Source organism: Sabethes cyaneus, chromosome 3, assembly GCF_943734655.1.
Source record: "Sabethes cyaneus chromosome 3, idSabCyanKW18_F2, whole genome shotgun sequence".
Lineage (NCBI taxonomy): Eukaryota > Metazoa > Arthropoda > Insecta > Diptera > Culicidae > Sabethes > Sabethes cyaneus.
In genome coordinates this window covers 204,598,568-204,617,426 of record NC_071355.1, presented here as the reverse complement: position 1 = coordinate 204,617,426, position 18,859 = coordinate 204,598,568, and the positions used below count along the sequence as shown (strand labels likewise).

The 18,859-nt window shown below is 37.9% G+C and overlaps 1 protein-coding gene across 1 annotated transcript in view; it reads left to right on the top strand.

The window, feature by feature from the left end:
• The first annotated feature begins 1,422 nt into the window (after positions 1–1,422).
• The window catches only part of LOC128740608 (uncharacterized), a 40,249-nt gene continuing 22,812 nt past the window's right edge, over positions 1,423–18,859 (top strand). The window contains exons 1-4 of the mRNA XM_053836169.1: positions 1,423–1,579; positions 1,647–1,673; positions 6,070–6,241; positions 6,296–6,463. Coding sequence (XP_053692144.1) covers positions 1,423–1,579; positions 1,647–1,673; positions 6,070–6,241; positions 6,296–6,463 — 524 coding nt within the window. The remainder of the gene's footprint in view (positions 1,580–1,646; positions 1,674–6,069; positions 6,242–6,295; positions 6,464–18,859) is intronic.

Sequence of the window (18,859 nt, the reverse complement as noted above, 5' to 3'; positions counted from 1 at the left end):
GTTCCCGTACCTCAGGTTCTTCTACCTTTCAAGAAGTTTAAATAATACAAATTGGATCGCCTAAATTCCCCAAATCTAAAAATTCGTCGGATCTATGACCAGTAGAAAATGTTGGCTAATCGTAACATTTCAAATCAATAATAATAAAGCAGCTGTACAAAATCTAATGGAAGGTTCAAAACATGAAAACCAACAGTTTGTATTTGGAACATCAGAAGTCGAATAGTTTTCCTATATTTTCTTCAAAAAAAAATAAAATTTGACTGTGTAGGTATATCAGCGGTAGACAAATTGCGGCTCGCGGGCCATATGCGGCTCTTGAATATGGTCCTTGCAAGAGCCAGTATGATCGTTGCACTAGCCCCGTAATTGTCCTGTACTCTAATAACCGGCTGCGAAGTCTGTCGATAAAGAAGGGTTGTTCGTAGAAATGTGTATTTCGGAATTCTCTCAGCAAACCACTCAATTTTTCCGAATAATCAGTAGTTCTAAATTAAATTTTATAAGTTACAATTCATAGTAATGTTGCCTGTGACTTACAATCTAGTTTCCGAACTGCCCAACAAACATTTTATTTGAATAGTAGATTGTTCAACTATTATATAGCCAATGTTCAGGAAATAAGCGCTTAATAAGCCATTATACAGAAAAAATGTTTGTCGAGTGGTTCTTTGCGAGCAGAATAACTTTTAAGCTAATAATTTTAAGAAATTAGTCTTAGACTCTAGAAAATAAGTTTAGTTAATAAGTCATTTTAAATTTTCATAGATAAAAAAGTAATTTTCGCGATTAGAAAATCTTTAACAAATATTAATATGTCTACCACTCGCTACTAATCTTTTTTAACAATCTGTTTCTAAGCTGCTGACTGCTGAGTTAACATTCGAGATTGTTTATGATATTTATCGGTAGGTGGAGCTTTAATCGACTTGCTACACGGAATTTTAAACCACAGTTTATATGTCTGTTCGAAGCGTGTCTTGAATTAAGATTGCACTGAACAAGGGTAATATCTAAAGACGGTTATACCCACGGATCTGCTTTTTGTGTGCACTTTATCTTGTTTGACCAATTTCTGACCGTTGTTTTGGAAAGGTTTAGTACCCCACATTCTGCCAGAATCTGACCACGCCAATGAATTCATTTATTTCATTCAGAATTCTTCTTGCCCAAATCCTTCCGATTTAAATATGAACTGTTTTAATGACTGTGACCGGTTATGTCATCTAATCGACCAGTGTCGACCGATCCAGTTGATTGTTGCAGTCGAAATAATATTTATAACCAGGATATTGGCGCATTTTGCACAGTCGTACGTTGCTGGCCAGTGGTTTACTTTAAAACTCAAATAATAGAATTTTGAACAGCTTGTATTTTTGTGTTACAAAAACGTCCGAGAATAGTTTGAACATATTAATCACTATGTCGCAAGCAGAAAAACTAGTGCATGTAGTGTTAACATTTATTTCGATAGTCAATGGTGATCAATGGTTACAATGGTTAGAGAATTCAATTCCAGCTTTCAGGGTCCCGTCCATCCAACAAGTAATGTTTCCTAATGAAAGGACATCGCTCGACGGTACAGGAAAAGAACTTTCATCAGAAGGACAATTAATTTATTAATGCTCCTCAACTCGATTTTTCAGACTGTAATCTACGTTACTATAGATACGGTGAGTACCTAGCATGGCTTAGCTCCTGCTGCCAGAACAACTTTCAACTTTCAAGAATTTGGTCACAAAGTAGGATCGGATGAACACAGCCAAATGATACCATCCATAGAATTGTGGGAGAGCTACGCGCTGACTGCTTATTGTGCAAATCGCTATAGTACGTGCAAAAGTTGATGTTTCTTAAGAAAAAAAACCCGATTGAATCCACCTAGTCGTGAAAGGAACCTTTGTTATACCATCTTATTTGACATCTTATTTGATATGGGCATTTCTGAGTTTTTCTGATATATTGGATACCATATATCACATAAGGATTCATTTTCCATTAAATATAATTTTGTTCGCAAAGAATAACTTTTCAGAAGGACGTATTTAAAAATGAGATTTTTTTAAATTATGTCTTAAAACTACTCATTTGATCAAAATGGCATCAAAGGAAAAAATGTGGTACATTAGATGTATTTTCAGAAAATATTATACTGAAAGGAAAAACTTCGCAAAATCATGATAAAAGTCATAACAACATGTTAATTTTCTCAAAATATCCCCTCCTATTTTTTTAAAGATATAATAAATTTTAAAGAGCATAAATTTTCCCTGAAATTTGATGAAGAGCCACTTATGAACACTCTTTCTAAAAGTTTAAGAGAAACCTTTGAAATTTGAATTTGTTTTGTTTTGTAAACTAATAAAATCATATTCTACACGCATCATTTTGATGCTTAATTGAACTTAATTGCAAATATAAAATCTAAAAATTATGTATTAGGGTTAATGTATGCGAAGTACCCTATACCCGATAACCGTGTAATTGACCTTCGCAGATCTGGACCAAATTTCGTTTTAGACCAGAAAGCAAAAATGCTAATTTGGTACCGATTGGTCCTCCCAACGATTAATGGTAGTACCTCCTTTTTATGAAAACTATGATTGAAATATTTCAGAGCAATTCCTGCTTAAAACACTGGAAAAAGAGCCATTTTTTCGACTATTTTTAATTGAAAAGAAATTTTACTGGTGTGTTGGATGCCACGTAAGGATTCATTTTCTATGAAACTTAATTTTTTTCGACAAGCGTAACTGTTCAAAAGAGCTTATTTAGAAATGAGGTCAATATTTAATATATAATATAGCCTAAATTATGCTCGATACGGACACCTTCGAGTTTAAAACAAATCTTTAAAATTTGATAAATTTTTCGAAAATACCCAAATTTTACTTTCTTTTAACAAAACTCAAACAAAATCTAATTCTACATATAATTTTGAACAAAATATGTCATATAAACTTTTTTCTTAGGCCCAGCCGTTCTCAAGTTATTGTTAATTCAAGTTAATGTTAAAATCAAAAATTATATCCTAGGGTAATTCTACGCGCGATGTATCCGAGAACCATGTAATCGATCGTTACGGATTTAAAACAAATTTTGTCAGACTATTAGTTTTAGGTCAAGAAACAAAAATCCAAAATTGGCACCGATTGGTCCTTTTTTCGCCCGGATAATCGAGTCCGACCTGTATAACGAAAAAAACTGAATTCGCATATAACGCTAATGCAGTACATACCCGATCAGGAGGAGCTAATAAAATTATAACAAGTTATGTTACCAATGGACTAGTTTGTTACCAACTTTTCTAACAACGGTTGTTACAAATTAGATAAACGATAATAACCGTTGTTATAAATGAGCGACGGTTAGTGGTTTTAAAATAACAAAATTTCTAACTAAATTTATTCTAGTCAATATCTGAATCTGAACAGGCCTTGATGTGGTTTTATCTAAATTGTAACACATTTTTCAAAATTTCCAGATATTTCAAAAATGTAACAGCAAATAAAAATATTTTAACAAATACAATAAATGTTATGCGACGAAATATATTTACTATTGAAATAATCATATTAATTAGACTAATTTTTTCGCAAATAACATGTTTTGTTATAAGGGTGATATTTAGCATGTTTAGTAGCGAAACTCATGTTACTCATTTATATCTAAATAAGTTACAACTATCAGAATCTGTTACAAATTTAATTTTTTTTGTTATTGCTTCTAGATCAATTTGTTACCAATTTGTAACAGATTATGTTATAAATATCATAATGTGTTATAAAACTGATATAACCTTGTAATGGACTCCTGATCGGGATCCTCTGTCAGATACATAACGAGGGATAGCACAGCGCATCCCCTCGCTTATCGTTGAACATTATTGGAAAATACAATAACATCTATCTGATTTCCACGTAAATGCACGCATAATAATGCAAACTACGTGAAATTCACGTACGGGAAATACGGGTACGGAAAAGTTTCATGGAAAATAATCACATAACTTTTCCCGTAATTTCGACGTGAAAATTATTTTGAGTGTAGGTAAAATTCCGCTGCGTCTGTTTCTGCCAAATCGCCATTGAGGCGCACATCGAAAAACTACTTCCACCTGTCGACCAACTCGCGCTCGTTTATGATTAGATCCCCTCCATCGTCCCTACACATGCAGGATTAAGTGTGTAGTCCTTGCGAGTTTGGTTCACCTTCTCGTAAAACTTTCGCAAGTCTTTAGCTCGGAATAGTTGTTTCAGCTCCTGAGGGGCCGTGCACTAATTACATAAGGCATAATGGGGGGAGGGGGGGTTCCGCGAAATCTTGCACAATCTCATTTGGGGGGGGAGGAGGGCTTAACCATTTCTTACGTAAGATTTTCACACACGAAAAAATTGTGAAAAAGTCACATTTTTAATAGCAACTCATGTTTTGTTACAAAAAATTTTAAATTGATGAGTTATGTTGTGAAGTACCGAAATCTTTCATGCTGCAAGGAAACGCGTAACAACCTGCTGAGTATTTTAGCCTTGCCCACTCAAGGAAACAGCAGTTGGCCTACTTGTTCCAGGGCCTCTGATGTCATCGGTTTATGATTATGCTATTATTCCAACATATTTCGTTGCAATTGCCTATCCAATCCCGCAATGCAAACGTAATCCCTTATGATGATGATGATGATGATGATGATGATGATGATGATGATGATGATGATGATATCATGATTTTGTATAAAAGTAGCTTACTCAACTAATGTATAGCTGTACCAATGGAACAAGTGCTTGATAAGCTACTATACAACAAAAATGTTTCTTGGGATGTATTGTTCTTCTGCTCCCAAAGATCTTGCCTGCCGCATGTGACCAGAGTGGGGTCAGTATTTTGCTTCAAAGGAAACCGCGGATGGTCATTACAGATCTGTACATTAGACGCAACTCAGTGCCAATTCCAACATAAGACCATGTCGCGTGTCATCTAGAAGAGGCAAAGAAGTTCTTTGTACACTACTTGACGAGGACACGTGTTCAGACGATTTAGATTGGATCAATGCGAATTAAGTGAACGCTAGAGAGTTTCTGAGCATACACCAACATTTATTGACAACCTCAATGCTGAAATATGTTCTGTTCGTGGGCCATAAAGGGATTTACAACGGATAATTGATATTGTTTGTTTTTTTTATGAATATGTTTGAACTTTGGTTTTTATGAACTTGTTTGAACTTTGTTGACTGTTTCAATATTCTTTCAATGTCTAGCTCTTTAAATAAATCTTGAATTTGGATGTTTCAAAAAATCTTACTAAGATTTTTTACGGGGAGAGGGGGGATTGTCCAAAATCTTACAAAATCTTATATAGGGGGGAGGGGGGGTTCAAAAATGAGGAAAAAGGCCTTACGTAATAATTGCACGGCCCCTGACGATCTTTGTCTTCCTTCTGGCGCTTTTGCCTCCTTAGGTCCTCGTGGTCAACTCATTCGACGCTCGTCGATACTTTACCAAATTCTCTCTCGTGGATGTGCTTACAACTTTTTCATTTTCCTCTCTATCGCTTGTTGGCATTCCCCGTCAAACCAATCATTTTGTGCACTCGAGGTTTCCTCATATAATAATATACATTGAAATCATTTTCGATTTTCATCCCGATTCGTTGGCAGTATCAGGAACATCTATCGATGAAGAAGTGCAACATCCGAAAAAAGCTGTATTGGTGTCCACAAGGTGTAAAGGCGGATTTAGGAGACGGCAACATGGAAAAGGGGCCCAAAGTCATTGAACAACAGTAAAAGTGGTAGGGGATAGACACTAAGAAAGTGAGATTAATTATGTGTCAGTAGAAGGACTTACTTGATATTGATTTTAAGTAGATTTTTGACCGGTAGCCGTGAGCCTTGAGCATGAACCAACCCAGGGCAGGGTAGTGGCAAGGGGAGTCTCAACGTTGCTGCAGGTTTGCTCTGCCCGCTAGTTACAGTGATATTGCTCAACAGCACAGGAAAAAAATACGCTATTGATGAAATGAAATTTGAGTTTTCAGGCATTCCTGTGGTTCCTGAGAAAGTATCCGAAGGCTATGGATCTGTAAGCGCACTCTCTGCTGGCAGCCCAACTTACTTGGAAGAATTTGGCCATATGGCGGCCATCGGATGGACACAACCGAATAATACTATTTATTGGAATTGTGGAGGATCTTTAATTTGGGAGAACTACGTACTGACTGCGGCTCATTGCACTTTAGACAAGTATGTCATCACTTTGATTTGATGCAAAATTGTAACTTTTTAAATGTCTTCCAGTAAAGTACCTCCGGATGTGGTTCGCTTGGGAGACATTGATATTCTCAGTGATAAGGACGACCAGTTCGCTCAGCAGTTGAAGATTGTTCAAATATTCCGGCATCCCGATTACAAGTTTTCGCTCTCTTATAACGATATTGCTCTTTTAAAGTTGGAGAAAACAGTAACGTGAGTATTACGATTAAGAAAACAAAATGACTAGTTATACTAATATTTTTTGAAACGATGGTTCTACAATTGATGAAGGGACGGTAAGGGAAAGAAATGAAAATGTAGTCACTACCAATATCCCCCCCCCTTCCCTTTCCGCTGTTCCCCTCCTTCACCAAAAATTTTCATTTCTTTCCCTTACCGTCCCTTCATCAATTGTAGAACCATCGTTTCAAAAAATTAATTCGAGAAACCTTCCAAATCGAGGGAAAGTAACCGAAAGTGAGAGACGCATTGTTCGGTAGTGTGTCGGGGCCAGGTGCTAGATCTTTGTCCAGTCTGCGAATACTATTTTGCGATAGTTGGTACACCTCAGCACTACTGTCTTGATATGGTATATTGTTAGCAGACGAAGGTGACATGCTCCGCAAAAAGGTTAGTTGACGGGTGAGCACCAGTAGCTGTAATGTCCTTGTATTTAACGTGATTCGGAATACTAGAGTTTTTCCTTCTATTATGTACGAAATTCCAGAAATATTTCGGGTTACCTTTTATATTACTTTGTCTCATATAGTATAAATATATCTCATATTCTTCTCGGTGAGCCGCTTTGAACATTCGTAGAACTTCTTTATAATGAGCCACATTTTTATCTGACCCTTCACGACGCATTTTTCTTAGAGCCGCTCGTTTGGATTTCATTAAATTAATTAGTGCACCATCCATCCAATTTATAAGGTTTAGGTGGCTTGCCGTCCTAAGACAAATCCTGTTGAACAAAGTTTCTCCATGTAACTCGGTTGAGGGCTACCGCTCTCCAATTCCTCGGACACCGAGTACTCTCCGCCAGATCTCGCTCCACCTGGTCTAACCATCTGGCTCGCTGCGCTCCTGGTCGTCTTGTTCCTAGCCGATTTGAGGTGAACACCATCTTTGCAGGGTAGTTGTCCGGCATTCTTGCAACATGTCCTGCCCATCGTATCCGTCCAGCTTTAGCCACCTTCTGGATACTGGGTTCGCCATAGAGCTGTGCGAGTTCATGGTTCATCCTCCGTCTCCATACTCCGTTCTCCTGTACGCCGCCGAAGATCGTTCTTAGCACTCGTCGTTCGAAAACTCCGAACACTCGCAGGTCCTCCCGAGCATTGTCCATGTTTCATGCTCGTAGAGAACAACTGGTCTAATAAGCGTCTTGTACAGGATGCACTTTGTACGGGAAGTTAGGCTGCTCGGCTGCAATTGCTTGTGAATCCCATAGCAAGCACGACTTCCGCTGATAATACGCCTCCGAATCTCACGGCTGGTATCATTGTCCATCGTTACCAGTGAGCCAAGGTAGACAAATTCATCGACTACCTCAAACTCATCGCCGTCGATCAATATACTACTGCCCAAGCGGTGTCGTTCGGCCTCGGTTCCGCTGGCCAGCTTGTACTTTGTTTTAGACGTATTTACTTTTAATCCAATTTTTTCTGCTTCGCGCTTTAGTCTGGTGTACTGTTCAGCCACCGCCACAGATGTTCTGCCGATAATATCCATGTCATCGGCAAAGCAGACGAATTGACTAGATTTGTTGAATATCGTGGCCCACGTGTTGATATCCGCTCGGTTCATAACACCTTGTAGCGCTATGTTGAACAGCAGGCATGAAAGACCATCACCTTGACGAAGTCCTCTGTGTGATTCGAATGAACTTGACAATCCAACACAGCACTGTGTACCATCCATCGTAAATTTAATTAGTTTGATGAACTTCCTGGGGAAGCTGTTCTCGTCCATGATTTTCCATAGCTCTTTCCGGTCGATGGTATCATATGATGCGGCTTTGAAGTCAACGAACAAATGATGCGTGGGAACTCTGTATTCACGGCCCTTTTGGAAGATTTGCCACAGTGTAAATATTTGATCCGTTGTAGATCGACCTTCGACGAAACCGGCTTGATAAGTTCCTACAAATTTGTTCGCAATTAGTGATAGTCGGCGGAAAATGTTTTGGGACAGCACTTTATAGGCGGTATTGAGAACGGTGATCGCTCGATAGTTCTCACAGTCCAACTTGTCGCCCGTTTTATAGATCGGGCAGATAACCTCGAGCTTTATTCAAGGTGGTAGAATGCATTACTCAAATCTAGCTTTGAGAAGTACTTTGCTCCGTGGAGCTTTATTCTCATATCGTCAATGAGACGCATGCGAAAGTATTCGCGTTTAATTGCTCTGTTGGCTGCGCGCATGTTTACGTCCAATCGAAAATCCGTTTTCCCTTCTGGGACAGCTAACATACCACTGATCGAAGTCGGTGCTGTAGTTATTGGTTCGATTATTTCTTGTTCTTCCGTTTCTTTGAGTCTTTGTCTAGCTGCTTCCCGGAATGCAGCCAGTACGTTGAAGTAAACATTCCGAACTGGTGGAATTGTCCCGCTGATTTGGATTTACAAAGGATAAGCACGGATAAGTATATTTTCAAACTTAAAGTAGTTTCCGATGACATGTCATAGAAACCCCATAAAAAATAATTCGAGATGCCAATTGTTTTCGATATTTATTGACGAATATCGGTTTCGTTTGACATGTAGTGGCGCTACGGTACAAATGATGCTGTTATGCATCAAAAATAAAAAAGTTAAGCAGAGTTTTGAAATGTGTAGCTGAGCAACTGAAATGTTCTCTTCGGCTGTATTTTGATTAAAATTATAAAAACGGATAATTTGAATGAATGAAATTTCGTGTTTAATGCAATATCTCCAAAATAGAACTTAAACGGTATATATATATGTTTCTTCCGCTATTCTAAGTATCCTAGATTTAAATTAACAACGTGGATAGCAGCAACGTGTAGTGCTACGGTCTATAAAATATGGGAATTATAAGTCGACCAACAATTGAGTATTTTCGTTTTGTAAACTTATCCACGGTGCCTAATTCTGCACACTTTCATGCCCATGTTCCTAATTCTGCGCATATTTGCTCCTAATTCTGCGCACCCAAAAAGTGAAAATTAATACTCTTGCCATGCTTTTTATGTCTTTATACGCTGAAAGCACACCAAAAAATCCGGCATTAGCCATTACCATAATTAAATCCATGATCCGGCCTTCTTGTGCTGTCCGGGTAGCAAAGCAATATTGTTATCATTTTGATTGCCTCATTTTAATATTTTATTCTCGATAACGTGAAGGGCGAATTGATTCGGGTTTTCTGCATACTGAACATTACACTGTAGACTAATACTAAAAATTGTGCTTTCATATAGAAACCACTTCCCCACTCTCTGACAGCCCCATGAGGTTAGACATTAACAAAAAACCCGATTTAATCCACCTAGTGGTGAAAGGAACCTTTGTTACACGGTCTTACTTGATATTTGAGATAGAAATCGACACGTTTTCGGAGCATAATTCATCTATTGGTTAACGTTGCGTAGTGCGTTGGTTTAGATAAAAATTTTGAAAATTGAATATGTTTACAAAATTTGAACAAAATAGGAGCACTTATAAATTTTGGTAGATCCTTTTTTCATGAAATTGCTGAGTAAGGATAAGTAAGTTGTTAATAATTTGAGTAAGTGCAAGTAAAAGTAGGTTGTAAGAGCAAATATTATTCTTTACCATATCCCTTTAAGCCCGAGCCCACACAATTGTGTAGGTGAGACATGACTACTTTTAAAAAATTTTCCTTTCCTTTCTAAACGTCGTACTATTACATATATGGCGCCAATCTCTTATGTAAACATCGTAACTCGCAGAAAAAATAGAAAATAGCTGAAAATAAGTTTTATTTTGTATTTGGATTAATTATTGTCTAGTCTTCAAAATCTTGTGAAAACAGCAAAAAGTTTTATCTGTCGTATTTTCTTATTGGATCCGTATTTCGAAATTGCTTAGATAAAAAAATATTGGTAATAAGTATTTCTAATTGATGTAATTAAAAATTTATGGAAAATAACTTTTACAACTTACTTATGCACATTGTTTTTCATACCTACACAATTGTGTAGGTTCGGCCTTATTGTATACCTACTTTTACCTTTACGTTCCCGCCGGGACTTCAAAAATTATTATACTTGCCGTTACACTTTTGGCTCTATCTTAACTATTTATTGATTGAATTTTATACAACTTGTGTTCAAAGTACCACCTTAGATTGACCTTCAATGAAAAAATATATTAGCAAATTTTGGATTTATTTTCCCGGAGATATTCCAGATCGCCGTGAGATTATTTTTTCGCGTCATAAGTACCAGATGAAATAAAATGAAATCTGCTGCTGCCATCTCATTTTGAGTCAGTAAGAACGAATACATTATACTGTAGAGCATTCGTTCAAGCTACACACTATCGAACTTCCGTTTAGAGTACTACCGGAACCTAAAACTGGTCATTTATTATTGTAAAATAATAAAGAAGTGTGGTAAATGATGTATTCAACTATGGGATTTTCTAAGACAACTTCTTGGATCAACATTTGAATGTTTTAAGCCAATCTGGACGTTCCGGTATATCTGTTCAGCCACGTAGCCAGAAGGGGGGGCCCAATTTTGATTTTAACTGTTTTATATGCATATTTTTACGTTTAGAACTACAATACATTAAATGTATTATAATGTATTATATTTATAAGCAGTAAGATATGCATATAATGTATTAGGAGCCAAGATGGGGCTCCTGGCCCCCACCTCTGGCTACGTGGCGTATCTGTTGTATTAAGGTTAGTAAAAACTTAACTTGCAAAAAGTTGAGCGCATTTCCATAGCTACGTAGCGACCGTTCCGCTGCTTCAGAAACTGAAGTCTATGAACCTCGAAGCGATGATCTCGCTCTAAACTAAACGGGATCAACCCTATTCAATTCTGTGGACTTCTTTACACAAAATAATTAGGTTTTCATGTTTTGTTTTTTCAAAGCCGGGCTTGGTATAGTCCAAAAAGGGCAAAAAATGGTAAAAATAGGGGAAAATGAGCAAAATGGGGCACTTTCCGATGACAAACAGGAAAGCGGTAGGCACCATGCGATTCTCTGGAAAATTTTACATAAGATCACTTACATTTTATCAGCCTGCAGGCCATATCTTAATTGCATCCGTTTTTTCGGCTCGTTTTTGCGCATAGGCCGAACCCACACAATTGTGTGGGTTGCTAAATTTAGAAAACATTTATTGCAATGTGTAGAATACACTGGTTTTGGTATCTCGAGCGATAAAAAAATTTTATATTTATCCAAAAACCAAAAATATCGTAACTAAAACCCTCCGTGCTTAAAGGGATATTTATTTATTTATTTATTTATTTATTTATTGGTTCATATCCATCTGACCTGCTAGGTCTCCATGGAAGATTGGTTTGGACGGGGAAAAGCCAAATAGAAGCCATCCTCTTGTAGGCATAAAAACCCCGTCATCTTTTAATTATGTACAAATTCAAATTACAAATAGCACATTACATATCACTTATCAAATAAACATGTCCATGGTCAAATAATAATAACAATAATTGAATATTAACTAGATATAGCAAATTGCAGTCATTTATAAAATTCTACTGTTAACTACCTTATTATAAAAAGTTTTTGCAGATTCACCGAATTCAAACAAGTGTTCCACCAAGGAAAACGCACGGATACAAGCAGCGATAGGTTCGTTGAATCCAAATACAGTACGGTGTGACTGAGGTTGCAGTAATCCCGCGGAACGGAGAGAACGTTGAGGAGCACGAAAACCAAGCATCGAAAGAATGTTCGGAGAATCAATTTCTTCGTTGAGCACTTTAGCGACAAATACAGCCTGCTGGATTTTCCTGCGTCGTTCTAAGGTATCAAGACCGATGAGGCGACACCGATCAGGATACGACGGAAGGTTCACAGGATCACGCCAAGGAAGATTACGTAGTGCTAATCGAATGAATCTCTTCTGCACTCGTTCAACTCTCAGGGTCCAGGCAAGTTGATAAGGAGACCAAACAAGGCATGCATTTTCCAGTTGCGGTCTCACCAGAGAGCAATACAGAGCTTTCAAACAGTATGGATCTTTAAAATCCCGTCCAATTTTGGAAATAAAACCGAGCTGCCGGGTCGCTTTGGAAATGACAGTCGAGCGATTAACGTTAAAACTGAGCTTAGGGTCCAGAACAACGCCCAGGTCGTTGACCTTATCGGCTCTCTTGAGTACATGACCATCAATGTTGTACTCGAACAATATTGGGCTGACAGTTCGGTGGAATGTCATAACCTGACACTTTGTCGTGCTTACGATGAGCCAGTTCTTACGACACCAGTCAACGAAAATATCCAGCAGCTTTTGCAAATAACAGCAGTCTTCGGTGGACCGAATGGCAAGATATAGTTTTAAATCGTCCGCGTACATTAATTTACATCCATTGCCCAAAAGTAAAGTTACGTCGTTGAAGTACAACGAAAAGAGCAGAGGGCCCATGTTACTACCCTGAGGTACACCCGATTTGTTGACGAATGCGGAGGAAAAACATGAGTTAAGCTGTACACGTAGCGTTCGATCGCTTAAGTAGGAACTCAGCCACTCCACGAAATGATCCGATGCACCGAGCCGGGAGAGTTTCCGTAAAAGTATTCGATGATCAATGCGGTCAAACGCAGCCTTCAGATCGGTGTAAACTACGTCGATTTGGGATTTCTGCTCCATAAGCGAGATGCACGTCGACGTAAAATGCAAAAGATTAGTGCAAACGGATAGTCCTGGCATAAATCCATGCTGATCGAATGAAATGTAGCTTTTCGTATGAGCAAGAACAACAGCGCTTACAATTATTTCAAAAACCTTACACGATGCGGAGAGGCTAGTTATACCACGATAATTTCTAACATTTTTCCGGTTGCCGCTTTTGAATACTGGGAACATGTAAGATTGCTTCCAGATCGCCGGAAATTTTCTTTGATCGAACGATTTATTAAATATACGACATAACGGTTCAGCCAATACATCTGCGCAGCGGCGGTAAACAATTGCTGGAATCCCATCTGGACCAGCAGAGAACGAGGATTTTAGTTTTTTTGCGGCGAGAACGATCATATCCGTCGTGATTTCAAATGTGCTCAGATCAACCAAATTAAGCGGTACAGATTCTGAGGCAATCTCAGCTTCTAAATCAGAGGCAGCACTATCGGCAAAAACTGAAGCGAAAAACTTTGCAAATAGTTCACACGAGTCCGATGTCGATGTTGCCACAACACCATCGAGGCAAACATTCGAAGGAATAACACAATTCTTTCGCTTGGAATTCACAAAATTCCAAAATTGGTTCGGATTCCGGCGGATGTCAGTTTGCACACGCAAGACATAGCTTTTGTATAATCTGGCATTCAGTCGTCGAAAATCAGCACTTGTTCGTTTAAAATTGCGTCTAGTCTCGTCACTTCGAAGGTGTCGATGTCTACGCAGCCAAATGTTGCGCAGTCGCTTTAATGCACGTAGGCGAGGGGTATTCCACGGAGGTGAAGCAGGCTTCTTCACAAGCGGTAAGTTGGACCTCAGCCATTGATATATTGTGTCATTAAAGATCCTAGCAAGATCATCGACATCATTCTCCACAAACAAAGTCTCCCACTCAATATTTCGTAAGAAATCGATTAAAGCGACAAAGTCAATTTTTCGGTAATTCAAACCACCCGTGCTATTTGCAGGCAAAACGTGAGCGGTGTTGTTTCTGCCTTCAACTAACATAGAAATAGCAAGCGGGGGATGATACGGATCGACAGGAACAAAAGGGTTGGCACAAGTATCAACCACGCAGTATTGCTCAGAAGAACAAAACACTAAATCGAGCACACGGTCGAGATGGTTGAATTGAAAATTTGCCTGGCGCATATTCAAATAGTCCATGCCATCAAGCAGTGCAGCGCTCGCAGCTGGCAATTGGGATGAGTTGGAGCACGATAAACTGTCGTGAGCCCATCTGATGCGTGGCTGATTAAAGTCACCACACACTAAGATGACGTCACCTGCTATCCTCTTGTCGCACAACTCAGCGACCGAGGCAATATGCATATCTAGTGTAGCAGCGTCATTTGCTCTATCTGGAGGAATATATACGGCACAAAGGAGAATCCGCAAACCATTAATGACGGTTCTTACGCATACCTGTTCAAGATGGGTACCGTGAGAGGTTTCCAGTAGTGCACACGGATATCGTTTGGAAATGGCAATCAGCACACCACCAAAAGATTTTTTGTTGCTGTTAACAGCACTTCTGTCGCATCGAAAAACCACAAATGAGTCGCTGAATAGTTGTTGAGAGTTAATACGGTCGTCCAGTCCAGTCTCGGTTAGCAAGATCACGTCGAAGTTGCAGTCATTAGTCGCCAGAAAAATATCGTCAATTTTGGTACGTAATCCGCGGACGTTCTGATAGTAGTACCAAATGTGATTCGAGTTTAGTGCAGCGTGCTGAAAGGTATCATGACACAGTACGGGTTGCGGTGAAGAACTAATAAAATACTCGCCTCTGGCAGAAGCCCGAGGGCCCCCACCATCCACAAGAAGTCGCATCGATTCATTAAAAGCAGGCTCGTGTTCATTGATGATAGCAGGCATATCGTCACATTTTAGTTTTTTGCATATTCCACAAATTCACGAAACATCAATCCCGTAGGCCACGAAGCTGGATCGAGTGCAACATTTTTTTTATACATTGCGTAGTAAAGGTCTAGTTTATAGGTTTTAGAACTATGCATAATTTCTTGTAATGCCATTCTATTTGATTCACATCAATAAAGTTTTCTAGAATAAATTTCAATAATTTTTATTAACCTTCGGTTACTCACGCTGTTGTATTTTGTATTTTGAACGCCATATTGTTATAAAGTTACAAATCGTTGTTTATCTAACGTATATTCTTCAATAAACTTGTTATGAGCCGAATGTCATTATTATTCAATGCATTAATACTTTAAATTATTGGGAAAGATCAGCACAAACTGCCATCACAGAAACGAAGCTATCAGCATGTAAGGTGTACCGGAATTGGCCCCAACTGGAATTTTCTCTCGTTTCTTCATATGGAAAAATAGTGTCTGTATGCAGCAAAACTATCAGCAAATCTCGGGTAATTTTTCATATAAATCTATGTGACAATGAGAGATTCTCTTCATGTCTCTTCTGTTTTTTAACACATCAGCTTTACCTGAATCGGTTACCAGAGTTACTAGTTAGCTAAATGTGTTGAAAATTTGCTTTTTTATGCATTTGTGTAGCCGTGAAAAGCGGAAGAGAGGAGACGCAAAGAGAATCTCTCATTGTTACATGGGTCTGTTTGAAAAATTACCCGAGAAATGTAATATGTTTAAAATGTATCCGTCTGTTGGTAATCGAGTAATTCGGGGTCAAAATTAGGGTATTTTAAATAATCAAAGTTCTACAGTTCCTAAACAAGCAAACATAGAGGTATACTATATTCAGCGAAGTTATGTATTTTTACTGTTTTTACAACTTTGTAGTACATGAAAAAGTCATACAACAAGTACAAAACGAGCTAAAATGGAAAAACTGGTATTACATATTCAAGTACAATAAATAAGATTTTTCTATCTTCGCTGAAGAGATAGAAGGTTGCTGTCTTCAGTAAAATTTCTTGTAATAATATGCTCTGGAACTTTACGGAACACATCAATGTGTTATATCACTTTTAGGGGGATTAGTCAAAGTTTAAATTCTACCAGACAATAGAGCATTCAATTTCAAGAAACCCTTCCAAAGGTTCGATAAACCTAAAACCAGGTTTTCCCAGTCAAAACTCTTGTGCGCACGTTTTTTTTGTTTTGGGCTATTGTGAGCGCGAGTAACCGTGTTACAAAAGTTGGCGCGAGTGTTCGAGGGTTAATATCTTTCGACCGGCAGAACCAATTCTTCTGAAATTTTGCAAATATATTAACAGCATTAAAACCTCTAATTTGATGCCAAAATAATTTAAACTAGATAAATTATCTTAGATGAAATTGTTTAAAATTATTGTGATTTTTAATGTGTTGTATACGATTGCTCATAACTTTCAAACTAAACGACCAATCAAAAAACAAATCAATAGTGATCTATTAGGCTGTCTTACCTTTCAAATGAGATTAATAGCACATACATCGGTTTGGTCATCTCTGAGAAACAGGCGATAATTATTACCTTGTCAAAACAGGTTTTTTAAATATATCTTTTAAACTACTTATTTGTTTTCAATAAAACTTTGTGAAAATTTTAGCGTTAATAAGAGCTTTCATTTGGTACTAAGGTCGTTGAAATCGGTCATGTAGTTCCGGAGAAAATCGTGTTACGTAATTTTTACATTTTTACTTATAACTTTCAAACGAAATGTCGGACCGCGAAACAATTCAATAGTGATTTACCATGCAATAATACTTTTCAAACAAAAGTAAAAGCGAACAAATCGGTTTAGCCATCTCCGAGAAACAGGCGATAGAAAAGTTGCGTCGCGCACATACACACACACACACATACACACATACACACACACACAGACAGGCTATCGAAAAGTACTCTCTTTTCAATGATTGTCGTTCAAAGCAGTTTCTACTATTTGCCTGCGTTCGTTATGCCTGCACGCACCACTGTGACGAAATCCCATTCAAAACGTACTGAGAACAGAGAAGCACAATGCTAAACAAGAACAGGCCGAAGTCTACAATCGGGGGTTTGTTCAACCACTGTCGTTGGAAATAACTTATAGATCATTTTGCGATGACGTCATTTTGCCGTCAAATGACACCACTTGGTGCTTTGTTTACATGTTTTTTGTCACATCCAGCAGTTTCGATTTAAAATTTCGTGAAGGATTACTGCATCAGTTGCTTTAAAATGCATGTAAGGTGCTTTCTCTTAAATAAAAACTATAATTTTGTATCATTATCTGCCGGACAAAGATAGAAAACTCAATTCAAACTTTAACACCATGTAAACAAACCACCAAGTGCTGTCAAAAAAGTGTGGTTAGGAGCTCCCGTGTAATGATCTATGCCGGATTGTTATGACTGCAACATTTTCATTTTTTTGTGCCTTCTTCGGCATCTAAAAGTAGCGGTGACAATTATGAGAGTCTTCCAAGCCGTAAGATATTTGTCGCGAAACGACTGTTATGAATCGACTGTAGCACGAAAATTTTAATCGGCAGAATTACATATCTGTTAGGGAACGATAGCATGTTTATTGAATCAAGAAGCCAAAGACTGATCTTATGAGTGCAAATAGGTCTTGTTCGATCACTTAGAAATGTGATTGAATTAATTATTCAAGTTATAGCCTGATTCGAAATCTCATTTGGCTTGTTTTGATGTAACATATTTTGAAGTTTATATGTATGCCGCAGTAATATATAATATTGAAGCTACAGATATATGCGTTTTTAATTTGATATAGAGCTTTGTGAAGAAAGCTAATATTTACGGTTATGTATCCCAGGAATGTATGTAATGAATGAATGAATGTATGTACGGTTATGTAACGCTGGACCGGTTGTCACCACCTAGTAAAAGTGCGATTCACGGACGGGGCAAAAGTTCGATTAATAGAGACGACACCCCATCAGCCATATATACGTTTGCCATACGTACGAATGCCATAGAGACGAATGCCATAATGTATGTTTGACATAATGGACGGGAGCCATACAGACGAATGCCATGGCAAACATACATTATGGCATTCGTACGTATGGCAACCGTCCGTATGGCTATCGTATTTATGGATCTCGTCCGGTCACCGGTTTATAGTTATTAATTGTTCGAAATCATCTCATAACTCCGACTGTTTACAACATTGCTGTAATCTGATTAGAGTAAAACATAGCTTAGAAAATTCTGGATCGTTTGCTGTCATTAATTTTTTTAAATTTTGCGACTTGGTCCGGTCTGACTTAACACCGACCAAAAGGAAGCTCTGCAGAATTATTATATTCTGTCTGGTGAATTTTATGTAAAGAATAGTTCGATAGTTCGTAAGGCTATAAAAATGTTTTATAAGTAAATCTACTGCATCGCGTAATATTATTTTTGGGCGAAAAATCAGACGTAAGTTAGGTTACATCTATATATGACACATTCCGCCGTGACGTTACAACGTTTTGACTCTTATTTGCACAGTATTTGTGTTTGAACTTGAAAAATCATTGAGAAACCCCCGAATATTATTATATATTTGGAAAGAGCATCAAATTTTCTATTAAAAGTGAACAAATTAATAGCATTTTCTTTACCTAGATTGTTTCGGAAAGCAGTCAAGATGTGTAAACACGGATTCGAAGAACGCGGATTTCTATAGCGCGAATGCCACAATATTTCTATAACGCGGTTAACAGATACGACAGTGGTGTCTTTTAAAAAGTTGTAGGGCAGAAAGTTACGGGTTGGCCTGCTGGAGGTGCCGGAATATCCGTTGAAATTTTCGTATTGG